The sequence below is a fragment of the Cydia fagiglandana genome, chromosome 6 (genome assembly GCF_963556715.1).
Source record: "Cydia fagiglandana chromosome 6, ilCydFagi1.1, whole genome shotgun sequence".
Classification (NCBI taxonomy): Eukaryota; Metazoa; Arthropoda; class Insecta; order Lepidoptera; family Tortricidae; genus Cydia; species Cydia fagiglandana.
Genome location: NC_085937.1, coordinates 13,542,172 through 13,566,326, shown reverse-complemented (window position 1 = coordinate 13,566,326; position 24,155 = coordinate 13,542,172). Strand labels below are relative to the sequence as shown.

The 24,155-nt window shown below is 38.5% G+C and overlaps 1 protein-coding gene and 1 long non-coding RNA gene across 6 annotated transcripts in view; one reads left to right on the top strand and one right to left on the bottom strand.

Moving 5' to 3' along the window:
* Window positions 1-24,155, bottom strand: part of LOC134665344 (uncharacterized) — a 444,966-nt gene that overhangs the window by 266,299 nt on the left and 154,512 nt on the right. The window lies entirely within an intron of this gene.
* LOC134665300 (NAD(+) hydrolase sarm1) overlaps window positions 1-24,155 on the top strand; it is a 92,802-nt gene that overhangs the window by 62,643 nt on the left and 6,004 nt on the right. For all 5 annotated transcript variants that reach the window (XM_063522205.1, XM_063522207.1, XM_063522206.1 and 2 more), the window contains 8 exons: window positions 11,217-11,369; window positions 17,576-17,772; window positions 18,176-18,638; window positions 19,855-20,097; window positions 20,209-21,530; window positions 21,614-21,849; window positions 22,248-22,537; window positions 23,190-23,356. In XM_063522205.1, coding sequence (XP_063378275.1) covers window positions 11,217-11,369; window positions 17,576-17,772; window positions 18,176-18,638; window positions 19,855-20,097; window positions 20,209-21,530; window positions 21,614-21,849; window positions 22,248-22,537; window positions 23,190-23,356 — 3,071 coding nt within the window. The remainder of the gene's footprint in view (window positions 1-11,216; window positions 11,370-17,575; window positions 17,773-18,175; window positions 18,639-19,854; window positions 20,098-20,208; window positions 21,531-21,613; window positions 21,850-22,247; window positions 22,538-23,189; window positions 23,357-24,155) is intronic.

Sequence of the window (24,155 nt, the reverse complement as noted above, 5' to 3'; positions counted from 1 at the left end):
TTTCCTCCAATAAGTTCATGCGTTTCTGTGAGCGCTGGATGTGTGAGTACAATCACTTCTTGGAATTAAATCGAATTTATATGTGCGCGCGTAAATTTGTTCAAGGTTTTTGAACGCTCTTGCAGGTAAAATATTCACAACGCTAACAAACCGCATCGCACCGAGAAAACCAGTACCAAATTAAATGTAACCTCTTACTTATCTAGAGAAAAGCTAGCAGACGAACGATCAAGTGTGCAGCTATTAAATCCGGAGATAGCGGTTTGAACCCCCGCGAAAAAAACCTTGCCAAACATGCCATATCGACTGCTGCGAGCAAAGGACTATGCTAAAGCATTTATAAAAATTAAACAATTTTGGCATTTCCATTTCTCTTTCTCCTCGAGCAAAATAAACTATATTTTTCTCACCCCTCTAACTTTATCTTCATGTATTTATATCGTAAGAATCACTCAATCATGCCACATTTCATAATTATACGATTATACTATGAAAACAGTGATTCATATAAGATACTAATGAACCGAGTTGATATCACATCACATAAGCCACATCCGTTCTTACTCCATGCAATGTGCGGATGCAAACAGAGCATAATTCGGCGCTTCCTTCCGAGCTTAGTCAGTGTTTAGTAGACAAGTAAACAGACGAGCAACAGCCCTTTTGGACAAATTAAGGCCACTGCATAATTGCATATGATATGGGGTTTCTACCGACCGAGGACGGACGAAACAATATTTTATCACTAGTCGACACGCTACCATTCAACCTGAGGGCCTACCGCGAACTACGTTCGACATGTTGCCTCCCTGTCACACTAACGTACGAATTTACAAGGACGACAGAGAGACAACACGTCGAACGTGGTTCGCGGTAGGCCCTCTGCTTTTGTAGTCCCTAAATTCCGAGCACTAAAATGATGGCTTTCGTACTCGTATGCAGCTAGCTATGTTTTACCTGTTTCCAAATATGTAATACGCCGATTTATAAGATGATGTAACATTGAATAATATATATGTAAACGAAAAAAATATCAATTTATTAATGCTAACGCATCTTAATTTTGTATTATGACTCCACTCCACGTAATCAACGATAAAATTTATTTGCTGATATTTCGTAGATAATATGTTTTAGAGGATTTAACTTTTATGGCAACTACACGTAGCTTGTACTCTCGTCACATGTCTGTTATCTACGATACGATGGATCAAAGCGAAAAAACTTGCGACTAGAACATTCCACTCATAATTTTTTTGAACCTACTCGAGGTATAATTATACCTGCCTGTTTATATAAATTGTGAGATTAATTGTCCAGCAGTGGTGCAAGTTTAAGTTGACATCATTTATTGATAAAGCAATTATTAAATTGTCAGTTGGCAATTTTTGTGATAAAGTAGCCTAGCTCAGTCCAATAGCCCATTCACCTATCTATTTAAAAAGGCTAGTACTTAAAGTTCACTTTTAACTCCAATCAGGCCGCGTAGCCAAGATGCCGATCGCTTACGCTCCGTAGCGATCGAAACACAACTGTCACTGTCGCACTAATATGGAAGTGTGATAGAGAGACATAATGGTTTTCGTTGTCGAAGCGATAGCGATTGTAACCTTGGCTAGGCCGGCTGGTCAGAAAGTCATAATCTTTAAAGTTAAAGAGCCCACAAAAGTTTTAACAACATAAATATTATATTATAAATAAAACAACTCCTACGTACCTGTTAAACGTGTGGCATTTTAATAGCATTTATATTATTCATAACATACGCAAGTAATTGCGACATACTGTTACCAACCATTACGTGACGATCCGAAGTTTTTTATGTGAAATATTTCGCTCGGTCGATACCGAAAATCGAGTCTGTGAGTCACTTTGTAAAGTTTTATAAAGAAGATAGGTTATCTGAAGGAATTCACAATAATGGAATGTTAATGTATGCCTTTTAATTGTAAATAAATATACATTTCATAAGTATTTGGATAAGATATGAGGACAATTGAAATAATTAACTCGTGTGAAAGACCTTATTGAGGAATTTTAAGTAGATACTATCTATTTGCAGAACTAGATGCAAATCAATTAATGATTCAATAATATCTAAATAATCAACTTCCTCTCATTGTCGGCTTTTTTTGCAACGGCTCTGGGAGCCTGGGGTTTGCTTGGTAACTAATCCACAATAGGTGTATGGATAAAAAAAGCAAAACTCTTCCAAATAAAAAAGAACTCGAGCCTCTAAATAAGATTGAATGAATCAGAGAGAAAAATAGTGTATATAGTCTAGACTCGATAGCTCTGTAATTTGTGCTCGATCGATAAAAAACATAAATAAATGCATGCTAATCGTGAAAGTGCTGCGAAGGTAGAACAGGATGTACAGGTGAGTCATAGTCATGGTTAGTTGTTCCGTCGTCGCACGCGCAGGTACCCTGTGTGATGTGTGTGTGTATGTGTGTGCCGTAACACTTGCATGTGTTATGATAAGAGGCCACGTGAATGAAGGATGACTCACATCAACCACCTATTAACAATTAAACAATCATAACTGACATAGAAAACTAATAAAAAGTAATTACTGATAGCAAAAAGTTGTTTCTCAGAAGTTATACATTAAACATAGTAACAATAACATCAATATAATATCACGATCATTCCAGGAAGACTATTTGCGATCATAAACATAGATGTAGTCATATTCAAGCACTTAACTCAAATGCCAAAAAGGTAATTAGAGCTAAATCCATTTGATTAGCATAGCCGATACCCTTATACCTACCTAAGGAAAATTTATAAGCATTACTAAAACCTGTATTAACGTCGATGATCTAACTCCGAGGGTTTCTAATAATTATCTAAATGAATTTTGAATCAGCGTCGATGTTATAGGAAATTATGAATACAATATAATATAGATACACTTGGTAGGACCGTTCTACTGCCTAGTGCCTACAACAATGACAGAAATATAACCCATTAAGTATGTAACTATATAAAACGAAGAAACGAAGGATATGCATTTATTAATATAATATATCGATAACAATCGTTACATACAAAATATATAAAAACACACACTCACACACACACACACGCAAAGAAGTTAAAGAAAAGAACCCATCACTATGATACCGGGATAAACCATACTCGTATATTTACGATGGCTAATCATTTTTATTAGGTACATCAGCAGATCGACACTAATTGATTAAGCTTACCATAACAATTGTAATAGCAAGTAATAATTTGATAGATAAATATGTATTTAGAATTACGCATATATTCATCGAAATTTTAAAAATCATAAAAGAAATATTTAATATGTTTGTCACAATAAACAGACAATGTTATGATAGCAAAATAAATAATATATATTTTAGTAAAAACTAAGCTTGGCGACATAATTCAGGTATCAAATAATTCTTGACTAAACCTACTTACATTAAATTGTTAGGTGGCGTTTGGTGCCAAGCCTATGAATTAGACCGTTCTTGTATCTACGATTTTAACATTTCATCTAAAAGGTTTTCATGGTTATCGAACCCTGACCATACTTTTCGACATTTTATACATATATATCAAATATTTCGCTTTTAAACTGATTCCTTCCTTTCCTTAACAGTATTACTGCAAGCCTGTTTACAAATTCCGTTATCAAATTTCCAATTCATAATTCTCATAATCGCACTAATTTTGATGTCATATCAACAATTGATGACAATGATGACACAATTTTTCTAAAAATACTTTTTGGTAAACGTTACTGTTGTACCACATGTTTCGATAAGGAACGTAGTACGGATGAGTAACATTTGAATCAACTTAGGGCATTCTTCTTTCGACCGCAATATAGTTTTATGAATGGAGCTACTCAGTTGGTTTAGTCACATCTCGAAGAAACCGTAGATGCCTTCGCAGAACCGCACAAAACCTGCACTGACTCACGCGATGCAGCTATTCTTGTTTGTTTTGTTTCATTGATTAAGTCATGCTATCAAAATGAGTCGGTCAACTATAAAAGAGACAGATAATGTCGTGTGACATTATCTGGTAAATTGGACCATTTGGGCTTTTTGGATATAGGGTTATAGGGTTTAGAAAATATTTCTACTCGTAAAATAGACTTCGCTCTGATGATAGTAGGTATCGTAGTGTGTCAACTTAAGAAAAGTTCCTAACGCAACGTTAGCATGCAACCGATGCGAAACTTCGTCTTTTTAGTCAAATTTTATTAAAAATTTACATGAAGAAATAAATACATGACTGTTCAAAGTTTTCAAACTTTTACCGTCACTATTCATTATTATTTATTACTACTTCGTTGGTATCCTATTTTTATGTAGGTTGTGCATCCTTGTTCAACTAGCTATGTTGAGTACCTATAGTAGGTAATCTAGTTGATGATTATGCCATTAAATCTTTAGTCTGCTAATCTCTGAACAGTGTCTGCACATATTTATTTATTAAAATATTAGTAGTTTTATTTTATGGGAATGCAACAAAATGGGTCCATTAAAATGAACATGTGTTCAATTTGCTCTGAATGTTTACAAATGCATCAATTTGCACTTTTAGTCACCGTTGGTATTGAAACAGCGGTTATACCACACCGCAAGATAACCCCAGATGAATAAGGGCGCTTACTCACTTATTTACCAACATTTCACTTACAGCGGACTCGCGACTAATTACATTCGCTATACATTACAAACATCAAGGAGTTAATGACAAATCAAGAGGCCAAATTGACTCGCTCTAATGACGACGTGTGACATGGGGATTCAGACATTTTTTTATGTCATGCGCTTGAAGGGGTCATTATCACTAATTTCATGGTTTACTAGCTGTCGAGAACAATGTCGAATCGTGCCCCTAAACTTAACTTACGGCAAGTAGCTTCATATTTCTTAAAGTGTGACTATGGCCGATTGAGCGAAGTGACTCATCTCAACACAACCAGTTTATTTACCACATTTCCATACGGTTTGTTCGATTAATATTAAAATAGGTATTATTAACATCAATTCTCATTAGTCTTTGGTTTATTATTCATAAGCTTTTTAGGTCAATTGTCTCTTATAAACAAGCTGTGGGAACTTAGGTACTAAAGCAAGTTATAGCTATAATATAAGTTACAACGCATTTGTTCAATCACGTGGAATATTTGTCCATGAAGAAGCAAAGGTGTACAACTGTGTACGTATGGATATGTAACTATAGTCCGGCGTGGGTGTAAGAGTCTATGCTTCAATCAGGTATCTACAATATGGCATATAACATCGGAATTTATCCTCCAACGAAAACACTTAAGTCCCAATATGGCTATGTCTACTCAACCTTGTTATTATTCCATTAACCGCCATTATAATCGTCTTCTCTTCAAGTCTGCGATTTGAATCAAATTTTCTACTTGCGCAAGTCAAAGGTTTCATTTGTTTAACCCGGCAGATTGGTCTATTACTGAATTTTAAATTCGCAACCCGGACAAAGAATTTCTTTGTTCATCTCGCTCGGAAGTGTAATTAGGACAGTACGGCCAGACGACGATCGACTATCGTTCAAAGCAATTCTAATGACATCTCAATTTTATCGCTCTAACTGGTGGTTAAACATCGAGATTGTTAATATCCGTTAATCATCAATAGCGATGATTCGTACGATTCACGCTGACATTGAAAGGTCATCGACTTGTTGCTTCGCGACAGAAGCCGAAGATCTCGTCCTTTAGAACTTTTTTTGTCATTCACTTAGTATAGTGTTTCAGCAGGGGCGTGTTAGTGGCGTGTATTAATCTCTCGTCCACGTGTGCGAATGTAAACCGATGCTGCTGTGAGTGTTTCAGGATGTTCAGTTAGTTATGTTTTCTTTACGGCCCTTGAGTGTATCATCTGATAAAAATGATTTGCTGTTTTTATCCGTGGTTCAATAGCCGAAAGTTATTATTCTGATGGGGACCTGAAATTAAAATTCTTTGGTTTATCATTTGAATTCTTGCAAATCTTAGGACATTAAATATCAATTTCTGGAAAGCTGTTAGTTTTTATACCCTTTAACACCGCAACTGCCTTGACTGATAAGGTCTGGAGTTCATCACTCCCACGACGATAAAACTAGCTCGTTGACACATATCACGAATAACATAGGAACGCATTTCTAATTCCAATGAGATGGAGCGGAATTAAGACTTACGGATAATTAAGCAAGTTACCTAGAGTTGCAATGCGATTCATGTTTAGGGTTACGCGTGGAAACTGTTGAATTCGTTGAATGATAAGACCGTGAAGCGGATACAGAGAACCGTGGGCGGAACCTCGCCACCCGGCGCGTTCGCCATTCTAATTAGCTAGCATTGTGGTTTGAAGTTTGCGGGTTCGGATTTGTGTAAGAATACAAACCGGCACCGGCAGTCGCACCGCGAACTCCGCGCCGGGGACACGCGTCGCCCCAGAGCAGCATCCGATACGCACGCGGAGCTCGAACGTGACCACGATAACTGACCAGTGCATACACAAGATAAGACACCACGCAAAATATGCGGATATTTGTGTTGATGGACTAATACAGTGATAAAAGTTTTAAAGGTGTTGGCTAACCGCAATTAAGGTAAACCATTATACTGTCCTATAATACTGAACTTGAACCATAGCGGGGAGCCGGTAACCACTTTGATTAGAACCTTATTTAAGCAAAAATAATGAATATTAGGTCAAATGTATGATTTTTTATCAATTAAAATGTACTTCACTGTGTGTGTTCACTGTTTTCACTGTAGTATTGAAGAAGTTAACTTTTGCGGAGAAAAAACTTATACCTAAACAAATTTATTAGCACACGTATTAAATTACTTAATACACGTAATTGACATAATAATTAATGTACCAACATTCTAATAATTCAACATATTTTAAGAACTATAATAAATCAGCGTAAATCGTGCGTGATGAACTAACACAGTTAAACGATTTATGAACTAGGTCTAAATTGCCTAACAGCTAAACTAACCTGAAATCTATGTCTGACAACCATAGATTGATGGTAAATAGTGATATTTTACACAACACCCTGGATTTACTTAGCGTAGTGTAATGTCTGATCGGTTACCGGTTCCACTGTAAGGCATATCATTACTTAATCCGCCGGCTTATGTAAATGGATATTAATGTAGCAAATCCACCTTGTATACCTAGATATTCATATGTAATTAACTACTCACGTTTGATCTACAATTTATCTGGGCCATTTATGTAAGTTTAGTGATCATTAGGAGGTTTACAATGACCGCTGATCATTAATATTTACTATCCATTATAAACTTTGCGTTGGTGTTATGTAATAAAATTAATTTATCTTTGTCGTTTCATCACGCATGGAGCGATTGTGCATGCAGAACTGACCTTCACTAACAATGTCCCTTGATCGCGCATGCAACGGACTTCGGTGCATCTGGCACATAGAACGAACAGTGCATAATGTTCGCTGATACATATGTAATACTATACACGAACTAATAACACACAAAACGCGTAGCGCATAAGGTCCGAATTCCATTGGAAGGCGACGTATTCTTTCGCGAAATGGCGATGAGTCGTGAAAGCGTTCAACGACACATTTCCCATGGCTAGCTCACATGGACGTGAGCTGAATGATTGTTCAAACCGTAGCAGAATCGTTGTCCTTTTTATGTAATGGTCATACTTCAAAAATATAATTCCTGGACATGTTATTTGGTTGTTCAAATCCATGTTTATTTTCCTCTTTCCCTAACTAAACCACACCTTTTTGGCGTGTATGTAAATGCATTACCTAAACATTTACAGCAAGTTAGTCTGCAATTTCTGCAAAGAATGTGTACGATGTACGAGTAGGTACATAAGTAGTACCATTTCCTCATTTATTTATCTCTCCCTCTCTCTCTCTCTGTGTGTGTGTCAGCAGAAATAAGCGAGCTTTTGAGAGAGTCCTAGAGTCCTACTGATGTTCAGGTCTTGATAATTTCTTATCTATCAGATCACCCCGCTTATTACCCTGTTATTCAAACCAAAATTATTACGTAACCTTAATAAGTCGAACTGAATAAATTTAATCAGGACCTTCCCATATGACTTTCCAATAAGCATTGGTTGAATGTATATGTAACTATGGATACGTCAACGCAGCAATGATTCACACATGAAGTAGCGGTTCACGTAGACGAATCGACCGTAATTCTACGTAACTTATGCATAAAATGTAGCCTAACTATGTTAATCATTGCATTCATCATCACACGTGTAAGTGCCGAGATGCATAGAACGTAGTATAGACTAGAGGAAAGACTACGCACCTAATTGCAGTCAGCGTACGTATCGTACCTAACTTTTAATCTCAAGAATTGATTTATTTACTCTCCCATAACCCAAAAATTATAATTCCTGGCAGAAAACGATTTAGTTTATGCTTCCCTGGATACCATTCCCGATATTATGTTGTTCCAAACATACACATTCATCAATTAAGCTGATATATTAACAGCCCAATTTAAGTGTTTATACGTTATCGTTATCGACATGAATGAAACCGAGCGTATTATCTCAGTGTACCTTAGTAAAACTACGTCCTGTGACGCATGCATTGCACCAGCACTTAATTCACTGACGTAATACAACATAATCACAACAGTGATACAGTTCGCTTGGATTGTGACGACGTTTCTGCAAAATGATGATTCAGAGGATCGACCTATTATGTCACTGGAGTTTTTTTTTTCGTGCTCATCGCTTGGGAGTGTTAAAGATAGCATTGTATTGTAAGATACCTACTTATCAATGAACTGCGAGCGTAATAACGTTGATAGACCAACAGAATACTCGGATGTACAATGTGAAGGAATGTCTGCAAAAAGTTCTTGCGAAAAATTTCTGATGAACCGTTCTAATGACGCATAATATGTAATCCAGGATATAAACTTTGCTACGCTTTTTGCTTTAATATATGGAATCGATAGATTATCATCTGATAAGATGAGAACGTCCGGTTAATCGCTAAATTACCGAAATGTAAAAAGTTTCAATAATCTTCACTAGTGATTGACCGTTTTTGTTAGACACGTTTTGATTGGTAGTTTCTAAATGCCTGTGTTGTGACGCCGCAGACGCCGGCCGGCGTGGCCATGACATCAGCATTATCCACGTCACCCGACGTCATGCAGACCAATCATCCCACAAAAATCCTTAAACAATCGATACCATCTATCCTTTACATATGAACAAGTTTTCAAACTACATTGTCAATGTATGTAACTGATCGTGGGCGTTCCAAAATGAACCGTAAGTTAAGTCAAGTGTATCTGATAGATTGACGATAGAGAATCGTGAGCATTTCGTAATCGAATGCTTGGCTACATGAGTCACCCTGGCTGTTATGAGACTTCACAATTCGTGTCATAGGCGCGAGAATCTCACGGTGTGGAAAGGAAAAATACGAGTAAAACGCGTTGTGCAACCCAAATGAATCAAGACGCTTTAGGAGTAGAAAACTCGTGTTTTTATTTCCCCGATGTCTCAATTCTATTCAAACCCCAACTCCTCTCATTTTTATTAGGGTTCCGTACCCAAAGGGTATAAACGGGACCCTATTACTAAGACTCCACTGTTCGACGTTCGTCAATCTGTCACCAGACTATATCTCGTGAAACGGTATTGAAATTTTCACAGATGATGTATTTCTGTTGCCGCTATAACATCAAATACGTAAAAGTACGGAATCCTCGGTGGGCGAGTCCGACTCGCACTTGTTTTACAAACTCTGTCAATAATAAAAGTCGTTACAGCACTTTTTCACAAAGAGATACCTAACCTACACTGTGCACGTTAAAAAGACGCAGCAGCTCATAAATTTCTTGTTATTGTGACGATGACATATCGATACAAGTAATCTATTGAATCGATAGAGCGTCGATCAACAGTCCGTCTCATTGGTATTCGCATCAAGCGATCGACAGTAAACCGTGAGCAGATTCCCGATACCGCCAACAACTATCCCAATGACTCATCCTACTCATCGATAGTTCCTTTGACCCCACTCAAAGAGTCAATAAGTGCAATTACTGTCCTCGCGCTAAATTCGATATTAATTCCATATTTCCCAGAACACTAGTGATAACAATAAAGGTTTATATGTCCATCAATCTTAGTGCGTTGTTCAAAGAAATCTGCGTAGATCGTTAGTGCATCGTTTATCATACAATTGCGAGTATGGGTGAAGTAGAATTTCTGCTTATTCAGTTGTGTATTGTCATTTATGCATTTTCCGTTCTGTGCTACGCTACCATATGTTAACGGTTTCGTATATCTTTTGTAGTATTTCAAGGGTACTTAGTTAAGTGGATAATAGGTATGTAAATATGTAATAACTTTTGCACTGTTCAAGTAGTTTATTTAAATATTTTTTTAACACACTACTTTTCAAAAATAATTCCAACCAAATCTAACAGATCGGTACAAATACATATGTAAATGAATATCGGTTCTATTCGTTTTGTAATTGTTAGTATGATAAAGATAGTAGAATTGCTTGCCGCTATTGGTCTTCAACGTCTGTTATCGACTCGATCGTACCTACTCGTAATATTTACATGCACTTGCAAATTATTATCTGTAATCGTAGGAACTTACATAACGACCGTATTGACGGTAATAATAATCATTGGCAATTATTATCAGAGATAAATGCTAATGTAATACTTTTCTGTAATTTGAAGTGAACAATTACGAGATGTATTTTATGGATGAATATGCAGGTTAATTTTTTCCTTCTCTAATACATACCTTGGTGCTAAATAAATAAATATTAAGTACCTACTTATAGGATCATTTTACACAGATCTACCTACCTAATCACACAGTAAGCTCAGTAAGGCTTATATTGGGGATACTAGACGACAATATAAAATATATAGTTATATATAAATATTTATATACATAGAAAACATCCATAACTCAGGAACAAATATTTGTGATAATCACACACATATAAATGCCCTTACCCAGGATTCTAACCTTAACTCCTTCTTCATAGGCAGGGTCACTACCAACTAGGCTAGAAGGCCATTGAAATTATATATCTAAAATGATTATGTATTAATGCCAAAAAAAACTGTGTCACTGGCATGCCAAAAAGTGCCTGGGATGGAGGAAGTAGACGAACCAATGAACCTAAACATCATTCTCTGTCATTTCCAGATCCCAGATTTCTCCCTCGATGGAAGCAGCAGTTTGAAGCACAACGGAAGCGCCAAGGAACTGGCATCCGTGATGGAGAATTTGAAGAAGAGCAGCTTCTCCCGCCGGGAGCAGGCTCTAAACACGCAAGTCACTAGTTCTTCCACGCAACAGGTATTTACTATTTTATTTGTATTTATTAATAATAATATAATAATAATTCAGCCTATATACGTCCCACTGCTGGGCACAGGCCTCCTCTCGAGCGCGAGAGGGCTTGGGCTATAGTCCCCACGCTAGCCCAATGCGGATTGGGGTCTTCACATACACCTTTGAATTTCGTCGCAGATGTATGCAGGTTTCCTCACGATGTTTTCTTTCACCGAAAAGCAACTGGTAAATATGAAATGATATTTCGTACATAAGTTCCGAAAAACTCATTGGTACGAGCCGGGGTTTGAACCCGCGACCTCCGGATTGCAAGTCGCACGCTCTTACCGCTAGGCCACCAGCGTTTAGGGCCTTCCCACCCTTTTATTCCTAAGACAATGACAGATTTTTGTCAAAAAATCATTTATTTTTATTAAATTTTAAATATTTTGTTTAGATATTTGCATATAAACATGGAATTTTTAGCACAGTGTTATCAGTTTGCTATTCACGTGCGACTTGGCTGATAGAGTCTGGCTACTGAAATTTTACCTAAATTATTGGCGGGAAATTCAAAAAATCTTGGGCTGGTCACACTTTGTGTAGTAGGAATTATAGTTTTGATACTAGACAATATCTTTGATATTCTGTGCACAAATAAGGTACCTAAGGAAATAAGCTAAATAAACGTTTAAGTGCACTCAAAGTCAGCTCACATAATTTCTACCACTATTTAAAGTACAGTCAACGACAAACACACATGTTTACGTTCCAATATTTAGATTTTATAGATATTTTTCAGAACTTTTAATTTATCCGTTTCTTTATACACTTGTCCTATTTATGAGATTCAGGCATTAATAAATTCACGTACTTAATCAAAGTAATCGGCAAATGTTAGAACTAGTACTTAAAGTATCAAAATATTTATAGAGCACCAACCTCGTATTTTGTTTACATTTGGTTAGAAGTTGTAAACATTGCACTTTTTCATTATACAACGCTACACGTCGACTTCGCACATTGTCGTAATTATTTACGAGCTTAAATAATAGTTTGTGAACCTCACTCAGCATAGAAATTATTAATATTATTTAAAATAAACCCCATAAAAACCGCAAACAATTTGAATGAATGACATAAATCGACAACTGACTTTTAGCTTTTTTTCAAATCATAGACAATTGGTGATACAACAACGAAATATCTGTCAACAATTTTTGGCTAGCCAGACTCTAGTGATAGTTTATTGTTTTATTCTCTAGACGACACAATAAAGCATCAAATAACTTCAGATTAGAGAGATAAGTAGGCAAAGTGCCTGGTCAAGAACCGTATCACAGTAAACACGTGTAGGCACTCCTTTATATGTGCATAATGGGTTAATGGGGTCCTATGTTCTGACAAGATAATGGAAACTAGAGATGCCGGTTGTTAGTTACAATAGCCCTTAATCAATAATACCAGTTGGGTAGACAATTGTGAATAGGTAATTTTAGTTCATGGCAAACTCTAGCATTAGACAGCCCATTTAGCTTGCTTATGCTTACTCCTTTGGCGTGATGAGAATTCTGGTGGGAAGCAATGTTACCAAGTCTAGGAGAGGAAATCCAACGCAATGGACCAACAATGTTAAGGTCAAGATGAAGGGGTACCTACAACACTTTCTCAATCTTAATGTGAGGGCACGGCATAGAAACGAAAAAGAAAACGTTTCTTCCAAAATAGAACATCCTTGAACGCTTCTAAGAAGCAGTAGTTAATATTTAATTAAAGTTTAATGTTTCCGTACTATAAACAATATGATAAACTCTTGATCATTCATATCCCATAACTATAAATAGGCAGATGGTTATTTCGACACCGGCCTCGGTCGGTTCATAAAATGGCCGGTTTATTTTCAATTCGACCAGCCGTGTTTGCGGTAAAATTTAAAATAAAATAATGCTTGCGCCGTCGGCTGATGTGCCTATTGTGGGAGCATCGAGACGAGGTCACCGGAATGCATATCATTTGCAGCTGAACGAAATTAGCTCGTCTTTGTCTTAAGAGTAAATCACAGAGCGCTATATGGGTCCTAGTAATTTAGACGACGCGATGCGAAGTCTTAATGGTTGCCTTTACAAATGAGCTAATGTACTTACATAACCTGGCGGAATATATATCTGTCATTACAATAATCTACAGATAATTAGGTTAAGATGTGTTTGTTCACAGCTTGCTCCGAGCGTGTGAAATATCGCAAAATTCAAGGCAAACACTACTGATTCCGTTTGACAGAAATTATGAATGATATACTGATACTGAGTCACACAAGCTAAATTACCAAACAAAACAGATCATTCGGAGCTTTGATCTAAACGAGGCGTTGGCAACCATATCGTAACGTGTTCGGCTACGGCGGTATTGTCATTAAATTTAATTAAAATTCGTGACGTGCAAACCGAATGTAATGATATAGTCCAACATGTGTTTAGCACGCATAAATAAAACATAAAAGCCGTGTCTGTGATACCTCTAGTAATTAATGCCACCGACTTATGGGCGCAGCAAGACATGGTGTCTGCGTTTGGCGGCGAGCCAGTGGCAGACATGGCGTAACGTAGGGCACATTTGGTAATACCGTGGCGCTGACACTCCGGCAGATATATTACAATACATAAGCTCTCCTAAAATAATATTCGATTATATTCAAAAGTAATAGAAAATTTTAGGAATTAATTAATGTGGAAAAATTCACTGTTTCGGGCGAGGCTCGAACTCGCAAGTCTAAGCTTATTGATTTATTTCTAAGCATGATACTTGATAAGTTGATAGCATCGTTTGCAGACGTTTCTGCTTGATACAAAATTAATTGAAAACAAAAATCTCTTGCCGCTGTCGTGCCAGTTCCTTTCAGTTTTTCTTCTCATTGCAAGTTCTGAAGACACTTCGTTTATCTTTTTTTTTTTTATTTATTCTTGTAACTTTTCTTTGGGTTTCCCTTTTCGCGACGATCTTAAAGTCGTATTTTGTCGGATTTAGTGCTCAATCATATTTCCTTCTAGCTGCAACCGTTGATAAGCAATAATAGCATTCAAAATGCCAGATGTTAGCGCAATATTGAAATTATTGTATCTAAAAATTGTTCTTGATTGTTGTACTACCTAAATTTTCTTAATCCAAGATCTTGCTACAAGCTAATCTAGACACGCGGCAGCGTGTCAAGCCAAGTTCAAGCAAAGGAACTGGCTAGCCAGCGCCGAGTGTAATATTACACGAACCACTTGGTGCCACTTTTGACCCTTCTATAACTCAAAACATCTTTGACGTAAACACATAAAACTACGTGTGTTTAATTATATCCATAAGGATATCTAGAAGCCCAAATTTCATGAAGCTAGCTCAAACGGTTATAAAGGTATGAAGGTCAAAAAGTCGTAAATTTTAAGACTGACTTATGACTTATAGTACCTAAACCTAACCTACTTCCAGATGACCTAGAAGGATGAAATTTGGAATCCAGCTTGGTTATTGTGTGTAACCGTAGGAAAAAATCTAAAAATAAAATAAAGTTAAAAAATAGGGGGGGTCCCCATACAAAAAAACCACTTTTTATTGGGACTGACATATAAGTACCTAAACCTAACATACTTCCAGATGACCTAGAAGGATGAAATTTGGAATCCAGCTCGGTTATTGCGTGTAACCGTAGGAAAAAATCTAAAAATAAAATAAAGTTTAAAAATAGGGGGGGTCCCCATACAAAAAAAACATTTTTTATTGGGACTGATATAAGTACCTAAACCTAACCTACTTCCAGATGACCTAGAAGGATGAAATTTGGAATCCAGCTCGGTTATTGTGTGTAAGCGTAGGAAAAAATCTAAAAATAAAAAAAAGTTAAAAAATAGGGGGGGTCCCCATACAAAAAAATATTTTTTTATTGTAGCGTTGGAACCGTTACAAGCAGATATTTGAAACTACCCCAATATATGTATTATTATATTTGCTATATTAAAATAAAGTTTAGTCAAAAAATAAGTGGTGTCCCCATACAAAAAACTTTTAATACGCTCTAAACAACCGGCCAACGGTGTGTCGTCGGCGGCGCGCGGTACCACATAATTATACAAAGAACAGAAGTAAAAACCATACAGCGGAAACACAAGAAAAAACATTAAATCTCAATACCTGCCTTGTTTTCTTTACAAAAAGTATTGATATCCCACCAAAAACATAAATGTAAAAAAGGAGAGCCAAGTTCAATACAAAAATTATGCTTGGCTGTGGGGCTCGCCGCAAAAAGAATGGAGATCTAAATGAGTGCCACTGCCAAGTTCTATGCAAAATCCAAATATGTATTTATAGGAACAAAATAACATTATAAACAAGTATTAAACTCTATTTCCTTGCTTTATTGGATACCTATAACAATTGCTGTTATTTAAAAAAATGTGAGATCTTAAAGTAGGTTAGATTTGGCTTGGCCAGGTTTTATCAGAATTACAATATATATAAAATGATTGATATAATGAAAACTGGCCAAGTCAAATCTAACCTACTTTAAGATCTCACATTTTTTTAAATAACAGCAATTGTTATAGGTATCCAATAAAGCAAGGAAATAGAGTTTAATACTTGTTTATAATGTTATTTTGTTCCTATAAATACATATTTGGATTTTGCATAGAACTTGGCAGTGGCACTCATTTAGATCTCCATTCTTTTTGCGGCGAGCCCCACAGCCAAGCATAATTTTTGTATTGAACTTGGCTCTCCTTTTTTACATTTATGTTTTTGGTGGGATACAAATATCCTACAATAATTTATTGAAAAAGTATCGTACAGTGCTTGCTCTTAAAGACTAAGAATTTTTACTAGAGAAAAGTCGTTCATAAATGCCTGACCTAGGATTCCTGTGTTTGAAGCAGAAAAGGACAATATTAATTACCTAATTATAATTAATTAATTAACAATAGCAGGTACTGGGTACTGCCTGGTAAATTCTATATATATCTTCGAATGCAACGACTTTTATAATAGTAATCGTACTTCACTTCAGAACTTCGTTTGATAATCTAAATATTTAGAAGCACATTCCATTCACTAGATATTTCAATGATTTTACGTTGTTCTGCATAATTATGCTATTAAATTGAAATATTAACCCTTTTTATGCGCTGGATGACCTTTATTTACTGTAATAACAACCCTCCCTTTGTTCTTTTGTTTATGACGACCTTATTTCTCTATTTTCTTACACCCATCAAATTGTGTTACTTAGACAATAAAGAGCTTCGTCTTTGAGTTTAACACGTACTTATTTTTAGTCAATGTAAAGTAATGTTAATAATTACGACTTATCTTGTCGTGATACTCGTGATATGCTCCATTGAATGGGCGCTAAATCCTAATTTTTAACAAAATTTATGGCTTGATAAAAATCACACGTTTCCTTACTAAGTGAGTAATACGATGGGCCCACACTATAAGCCATCTAAAAGTCGTATCAGCAAACATTTGGATTCCGCCGAGATTTAGTCGGGGTTCAAGGCCCCTCGGAGATAAAGTTACCATTTGTTGCATCTCGCCCACACAAGCTGATTCATTCCATATACCTCTCAATTACGACTCCCGATGCCAAAATATGCTTGGCCATATTTTTTGCAGGTAACAAATTAGTTAATACGCATTGTTTCTATTGTGCGCGTCGAGCACGGGTGTGCTTGGGTTGTCAAGAAGTTTAATTGTAAGGAGAGATCACAGTGATAGACAGCTAACACAATAGTATTCAGAAGGCATACAAGAGGAACAGAGGCCACGTGACGCTCAAATGCGTAGGTATCGTTAGTCGTCAACTGTCGATTGTTAAGCAATATTGAAACAAAACATTGAAAACGACCGCGTTATTTTCGTATTTCTATTTTGTCGTAGCCCTGGCTCTTATTTTCCTCGGCCGTTGGTGCGCCAAGACGCGTGACGGCTCCGTACAAACTCCTCTAGCATTGGCACTGAACCCACAGTTGTAGTCTAGATAACGAATTCGGAGGACGTCTGTATTATCAGACCACAGTCATTTTTTATTTTCTTGTAAATAGTTACTTGAAAACGTGGTATTTTCCGTGTTCTCGAGGTTAATATTCTTGTTTACAAGCGGTGCGCTATCAGTAAATACAACTACGTTAGATGCACTACGTCTGCATAAGAATGTAACGTTGTTATCATATTTAATGTTGTGTTTGTTGTAGATGGTTTCGAGCACGACCTCTAGCAGCGCTGCATCTAGTCAACGACTGCAGGGCTCAAGCCAGAGACTCCAACATCAACACAGGACAGCTTCCGAAATGAAAGCAAGTTCCATGAAGTCAGATCTCACAGAGCTGAAGAGCTCCATCTCAGAGATGAAAAACTTGAGCAACACAGCGGCTTCAATGAACTTTAACAGGTGAGTCCAAGAAAACGGCTAATTTTGAAACAGCTTTAGGTACACTTGCGTCAGACCAGAGTGTATATAGATACATGCGCCAATGTTTTTGTCTAGTCGGCCTTTAAGATAACAGATATACAGTTTCTAATGAAGATTGGGGCTTAATGGTATTTGCCACATGCCTGTCGGAGTTAGCTCACCTGAGCGACCTTGGCCCTCCGCCAATTCCCACCCGATGTTTCCCTTCTCGTGTTTGCAGTTCCACGCCGGCAAACAATAGCAACGCTCCTGTTCTCGGGAGGCCGTCTAAAATTTTGTTTCTAGTGCATTTTCGTGTGCGTAATTAGTCACTAATTTATAAATAGGTTAGTTATTTATAAACTGTGAGCAATTTCTTGAAACTATTATCTTCGTTTTCCAGATTAAGAAGCTCCATGGAGAACATAGTGGATCAGGGAGATATAGTTAGCGATAACAGCTTGCCCGATATCCGGGATCTCAGTGACATGGGTGACATCACAGACATGGGAAACATGTGCGAGCTTTCTGAAGACGGCCCGCTTGTGACCTTCCCTGAATCCGACACACCTCCGCCTGTCAGCGAGAATCCTTTGCTCCCTAGTTTGGCTAATGCCGCTTCTATAAACGCTAGTCTAAACTCGGCGAACAAACTCAAATACAGCGCTGCACAAGTTTCGTCGGCTAGTTCTACTCGGGTTGTGACGGATGGATACAGTGCCTCAAATTCAAAAGCTAATAGTTCACGAATGCAACATCTGCAGCATGGAGACTTGCAGTATGCGGAAAGAAGTGCCGCTGGAGCGTCACGAAAGTTGCTGCAAGCGGAGGGGCTCGCTGCCGAACAGAACGCGGCGTACCTTCAAGTAAGTTTACTTTTACATTAAAATTTCATTAAGGCAGTGCTAAGTTCATCTGCTGCTGTTCATTAACTGCCCCAAAACATGTGCATGATGCCACTTGGTATCTAAGCGACCCCCACAACAAAAGCAATTGCACATGCGCAAAACCTCGTTTTACAAATACGTACCTACATGAAGTAGCGTATAAGTGTCTTCGCCGCGTCGGCTAGTAGGAGTCTGAAAGGCGCGCCGAAGGACGTGACCTCGCTAGACAGCCACCGATCGATATCGGTGCTAGTACGAGCGTCAATAACCGCGCCGAAATATTCAGTACGGCGCAACTCCTTGCCTCGAAAGCACAACATTGAAATGGAGAAATTCCGCAAATATCGAGTATGGTAGAAGTATGGCGCGCATCGTCGCATGGGCCAACAGGATGCTGCGCGGAGGATCGCCAGGACGGGTGAGAGCATTTATCTACGCGCGCTTATCGCTGGACGCGCGCTCGTTTCGTTGGCGCTCAGTCGACGCCTGACCGTCGTGCGCGCGAGCGCATGCGGAAGTCATATTGCGCAGGCGCGATACTGTACACGAATAGTTCGCTTATATATAGAAGCGGAATGTCCGCGGGCGGGGGGGCCCCGTGGCCAGTCCATCGTGGCGTCCTATCGCGCTTCCCTCTGCAAACTCAGAATCCTTCGGTGAGAGCAATTTCTCCTAATAGTCTGTTCTCGCTGTCGGTCGACCTTCTAAATACATGACGTCTGTACACAAACCTTAAAATATTCACGAAAAGCCCGCCAGTTCCGCGCGATTGGCCTATTTCCAATAGAAGCGATAGGACGTATAATCCGAGTCGTTTTACGTGGGACTGTTTTTTGATATAAATGTAGTACTCTTAGAGCTGTGACACGTCGCGGTGGTATTCCGACCTAACCATGTCTTCGAGACGACGTCCCAGACCTAAATTGCGCATCGCAACCGGTGTAACTATCAAACCAAATATTTGTTTTGTGAGACATCGCATCGCGGTAAAAATTATAACAGTGGCTATAGTGATAACAAGTTCATCATGCACTGAGGTCAAACGTATTTTCCAGAATTAATGCTTGCAGTATGACTATTCGTTATTCGGAATTCGACAAGTTTGTTGCCGCATCAAATTAGAATACTAATAGACAGTCATTAGCGTTTTTGTTCGCGGTTCAATTTATTGATACGAGGCATTTTGTGGTTTTAGGAGCAGCGGTCGCTAAAAGCGGGTGATATAACGTCTCAAGAAGCAAAGAACATGTCTGCTACAAGTTCTAAACTACAGACAGAGGCTTTTAGTGCAGAGAAAAAGGCTATGGCGTCGACGCAAGCGCTCCACACGGTCACCTCAAGCGGCATGTTCAGCCACAAGGAGCACTCCAGCGTCGCGCATTCCAACATGACAATCTCCAGCAAGAACCTCTCCACAAAAACAATGCTATCATCACAGGTAAGCTTACCTATGGGCGGAAAATCTTACGCTTACACCACATTTATTGACATTTCATAACCTGATTAAACTCGTGCGATTTTTCTACATTTATACATTTTCTGATTGCAGATGAGTCAGATGCTAAACGGAACGATTAAACCAGGCGACGAAGACTTAACTAACTTAAGTTTTGATGATTTAGACAAGCTAAATGCAAATTCTAATCAGAAGGATGTTGAACAGGCCATAGCGAAATATTCAACGAGAATGAATGCCTTTATTACATCTGTTAAGAATAACCAGATTGATAGAAAAAATGCTTCAGTACAATTTAACAAATTAAACGAGATGGTACGGAGAGCGTGGGCAGTACCAACATACGGACATGAACTGGGATATTCCCTTTGCAACACACTTCGAACATCCGGTGGTTTGGACATCCTAATGACTAACTGCCTAGAATCAAGCAATCCTGATTTACAATTTTCATCAGCAAAAGTTCTTGAACAGTGCCTAACTACTGAGAACAGAGCGCACGTTGTTGAAAACGGCCTTGAAAAAGTTGTAAACGTAGCGTGCGTTTGTACGAAACACGCAAACTCGGTAGACCACTCTAGAATAGGCACTGGAATTTTACAACACTTATTCAAACACAGCGAAGGTACTTGCAGCGACGTGATCAAATTAGGAGGCTTGGATGCTGTACTGTTCGAATGCAGAAAGAATGATGTGGAAACCCTACGGCATTGTGCGACGGCGCTCGCCAATCTGTCTCTCTACGGAGGCGCCGAAAACCAAGAGGCAATGATCAAAAGAAAAGTTCCCATGTGGTTATTCCCCCTAGCTTTCCACACTGACGACAATATCAAGTATTACGCTTGCTTAGCCATCGCAGTTCTAGTAGCAAACAAAGAAATCGAAGCTGCTGTTCTGAAATCCGGTACATTAGATTTGGTGGAACCTTTCGTTACGACACATAATCCGTCCGAGTTCGCGCGATCGAACCTTGCACATGCCCACGGCCAGAGCAAAACTTGGCTGCAACGACTCGTACCAGTACTCAGCTCGAAGAGGGAGGAAGCGAGAAATCTAGCAGCATTCCATTTCTGTATGGAAGCTGGTATCAAAAAACAACAGGGCAATACTGAAATATTCAGAGAAATAGGAGCGATAGAATCTTTGAAGAAAGTGGCTAGCTGTCCAAACGCGGTGGCGTCCAAATATGCGGCACAAGCCTTGCGGCTTATTGGGGAAGAAGTGCCTCATAAACTTTCACAGCAGGTTCCCCTATGGTCCATTGAGGACGTACGAGAATGGGTGAAACAAATAGGATTCTCTGAGTATGCGAATAACTTTTATGAGAGTAGAGTAGATGGAGATTTATTACTGCAACTGACGGAAGAAAATCTCAAGGAAGATATAGGTTTACAAAATGGAATCAAACGAAAAAGGTAGGTTTCAACTTTTGCAAATCATTATATTGCCATAATTTATTTAAAGCGTGTTTATATAACGGGTGTTTTTTGTATTTCAGATTCACAAGAGAACTTCAGCAGTTGAAGAAAATGGCAGATTACAGTTCAAGAGACACGGGTAGCCTCAACGAGTTCTTAGGAGGAATTGGTCCAGAGTACACTATCTACACGTATTCCATGCTGAATGCCGGGGTCGACAAGGAGTCCATCCGCGGCCTCAGCGATGAACAACTGGAGAACGAATGTCGCATCGTCAACAGCATTCACCGCCTTCAGATCCTAAATGCTATCAAAGGTAAGTTGACCATTAATCATTTTAATTGTTTCCTGCCTTAGGCAAGAGACGCGATATTTTTACGATGAGCATAAAGTTTATAAACCCAGTCACAGTCTCCGCTGTAAATATTGTCCAAAGTTATAGCGCATCAAAGATATGATGAAAATACGACGTCAATTATTTTAATAATAGTCAAACATGGAAATTACATTAACGCCGCTAGGATTATCACAAGCTTAATCTATCGGATAGAATAACGCAGTTACATTTACGATAAGAGCTATGTAAATATTATCGTAACAAGTGTTCCAATGTACCAGAAAAACTTTGTAAACAAAACAAAACAGCAATAATTCATAAACCTATTGAAAATTTGACGATGAATCGGCCTAAAGCATTTTGTTTATCACTTCCAGTTTACGAAAGCACCCTTCCAAGCAAGGGCGAAGAGAACCTCGAGAAGAATCTAGACGTATTCGTGAGCTATCGACGATCGAATGGCTCCCAACTTGCCAGTCTTCTGAAAGTCCACCTACAACTCAGAGGCTTCACAGTATTCATCGATGTAGAGAGGCTAGAAGCCGGCAAATTTGACAATAATCTCCTACAGAGCATAAGACAGGCGAAGCACTTCCTATTGGTTCTGACGCCACATGCACTGGACAGGTGCAAGCATGATAATGAGCAAAAAGACTGGGTCCATCGGGTAAGCAAACAACTTTGCTATTTAATTTAGTTTTAGTTCAACCTTTTAGTTCGACCCATTACCTAATGTCAGTTTAAATTTATATTTAATTAAATAACTACTACCTGCTTTTTCGACCGTGAGCAGGCGAAGTAACGGAAAATGGAGAGGGATTTTAGAGGGATATAACCTAACCTAACTAAGGAATTGTTTGATCTAGTTATAAACTGGTGGCTCTGTAAGCTGTAAATTTTACAACCCTGCTCCGCCATTAAAAAGAAATCTAAAAATGTAATCCCCTAAAATATATATAATTATCAAACCTGTTCACTAAAGTTTACGAAAATTGGTTGAGTTAAAAATACGACCTATAGAGTTCCGAGGCCATGTATTTAGCATGTAGCATTTTTACCCAAGTTGCAACGGAGTCCTTCGAGCAATCTCTCATAAGGTTCATCATTCGCTTGCCCTTATCCCATTCATTTCGGGTCGGCACAGCATGTCTTTTTCCATACCTCTCTCAAGCCCGTCATCTCATCATTCACTTGCGTTCGTATCATATCATTTCTCACACAGTCCATCCTTTTTCTCGGATTTCCTCTCCCGTTACTTCCCTCCACACTCATTAATAATACCTTTTGAAGCTGACTAATTAAAGAATTTATAATTCCAGGAGATAGTGGCAGCGTTGCAGTCTCAGTGCAACATAGTGCCGATTATCGACAACTTCGCGTGGCCGGAGCCCGAGGAACTGCCCGAAGACATGCGCGCGGTGTCCAAGTTCAACGCCGTGAGGTGGATACACGACTACCAAGATGCTTGTGTTGAGAAACTAGAAAGGTGACCACACTTTTCCCTATCCATTCCCTAATCTAATAATTATTTATCTGCATACATTATTGTACAGATGTGGTGCATAATTGTGTTGCTCAGTGGCGGATTTCCCATAAGGCACAGTAGGCCCGGGCCTAGGGCGGCGAGATATTAGGGGCGGCAAATTGTGACAAAAAATTCGCTGATGATAACAAAAAATAACTCAAAATTTACTAGGCCAGGCAACGATTCTCAAAAAAAGGTACCTATAGAGGGAAATGCTTGACCACAATTTTTGTACCTAACTTTATTTGGACTATCTAGAAGGTGAACATATCAAAAGTCCCCGGCCGTAGCCCTTGAGCCGGGGGAAGAGAGAGGTTTGAAGGTCACATTTTTCAGTTTTTCGCTTATATCTCGGAAACTATGCGTTCTAACGACATGATCATTAATCATTATACAAAATGAAAGTTGGTTAAATTTGCTACAAGCTACAATTTTTACGATATCTGGAGGGCCCTCCAGTCCACACTTGTGCGCGAATCGCGGCGCGAAGCCGCGAACGCGAGTGTATCGTCGATTTTGCATATTGTTGACGCCTTCGCGCCTTGTTCCTCGTTTATAGGCGTCCGTACCTCAAAAGGAAAAAACGAAACCCTTATAGGTACTCGTGCGTCTGGCTGTCCGTCTGTCACAACCTATTTTCTCCGAAACTGCTGGACCAGTTAAGTTGAAATTTGGCACACATATGTAAGTTTGTGACCCAAAGATGGACGTGTAACGTAAATAAATGAATTGTTGGGGCCATTTTTGGGGGTAAATGAGA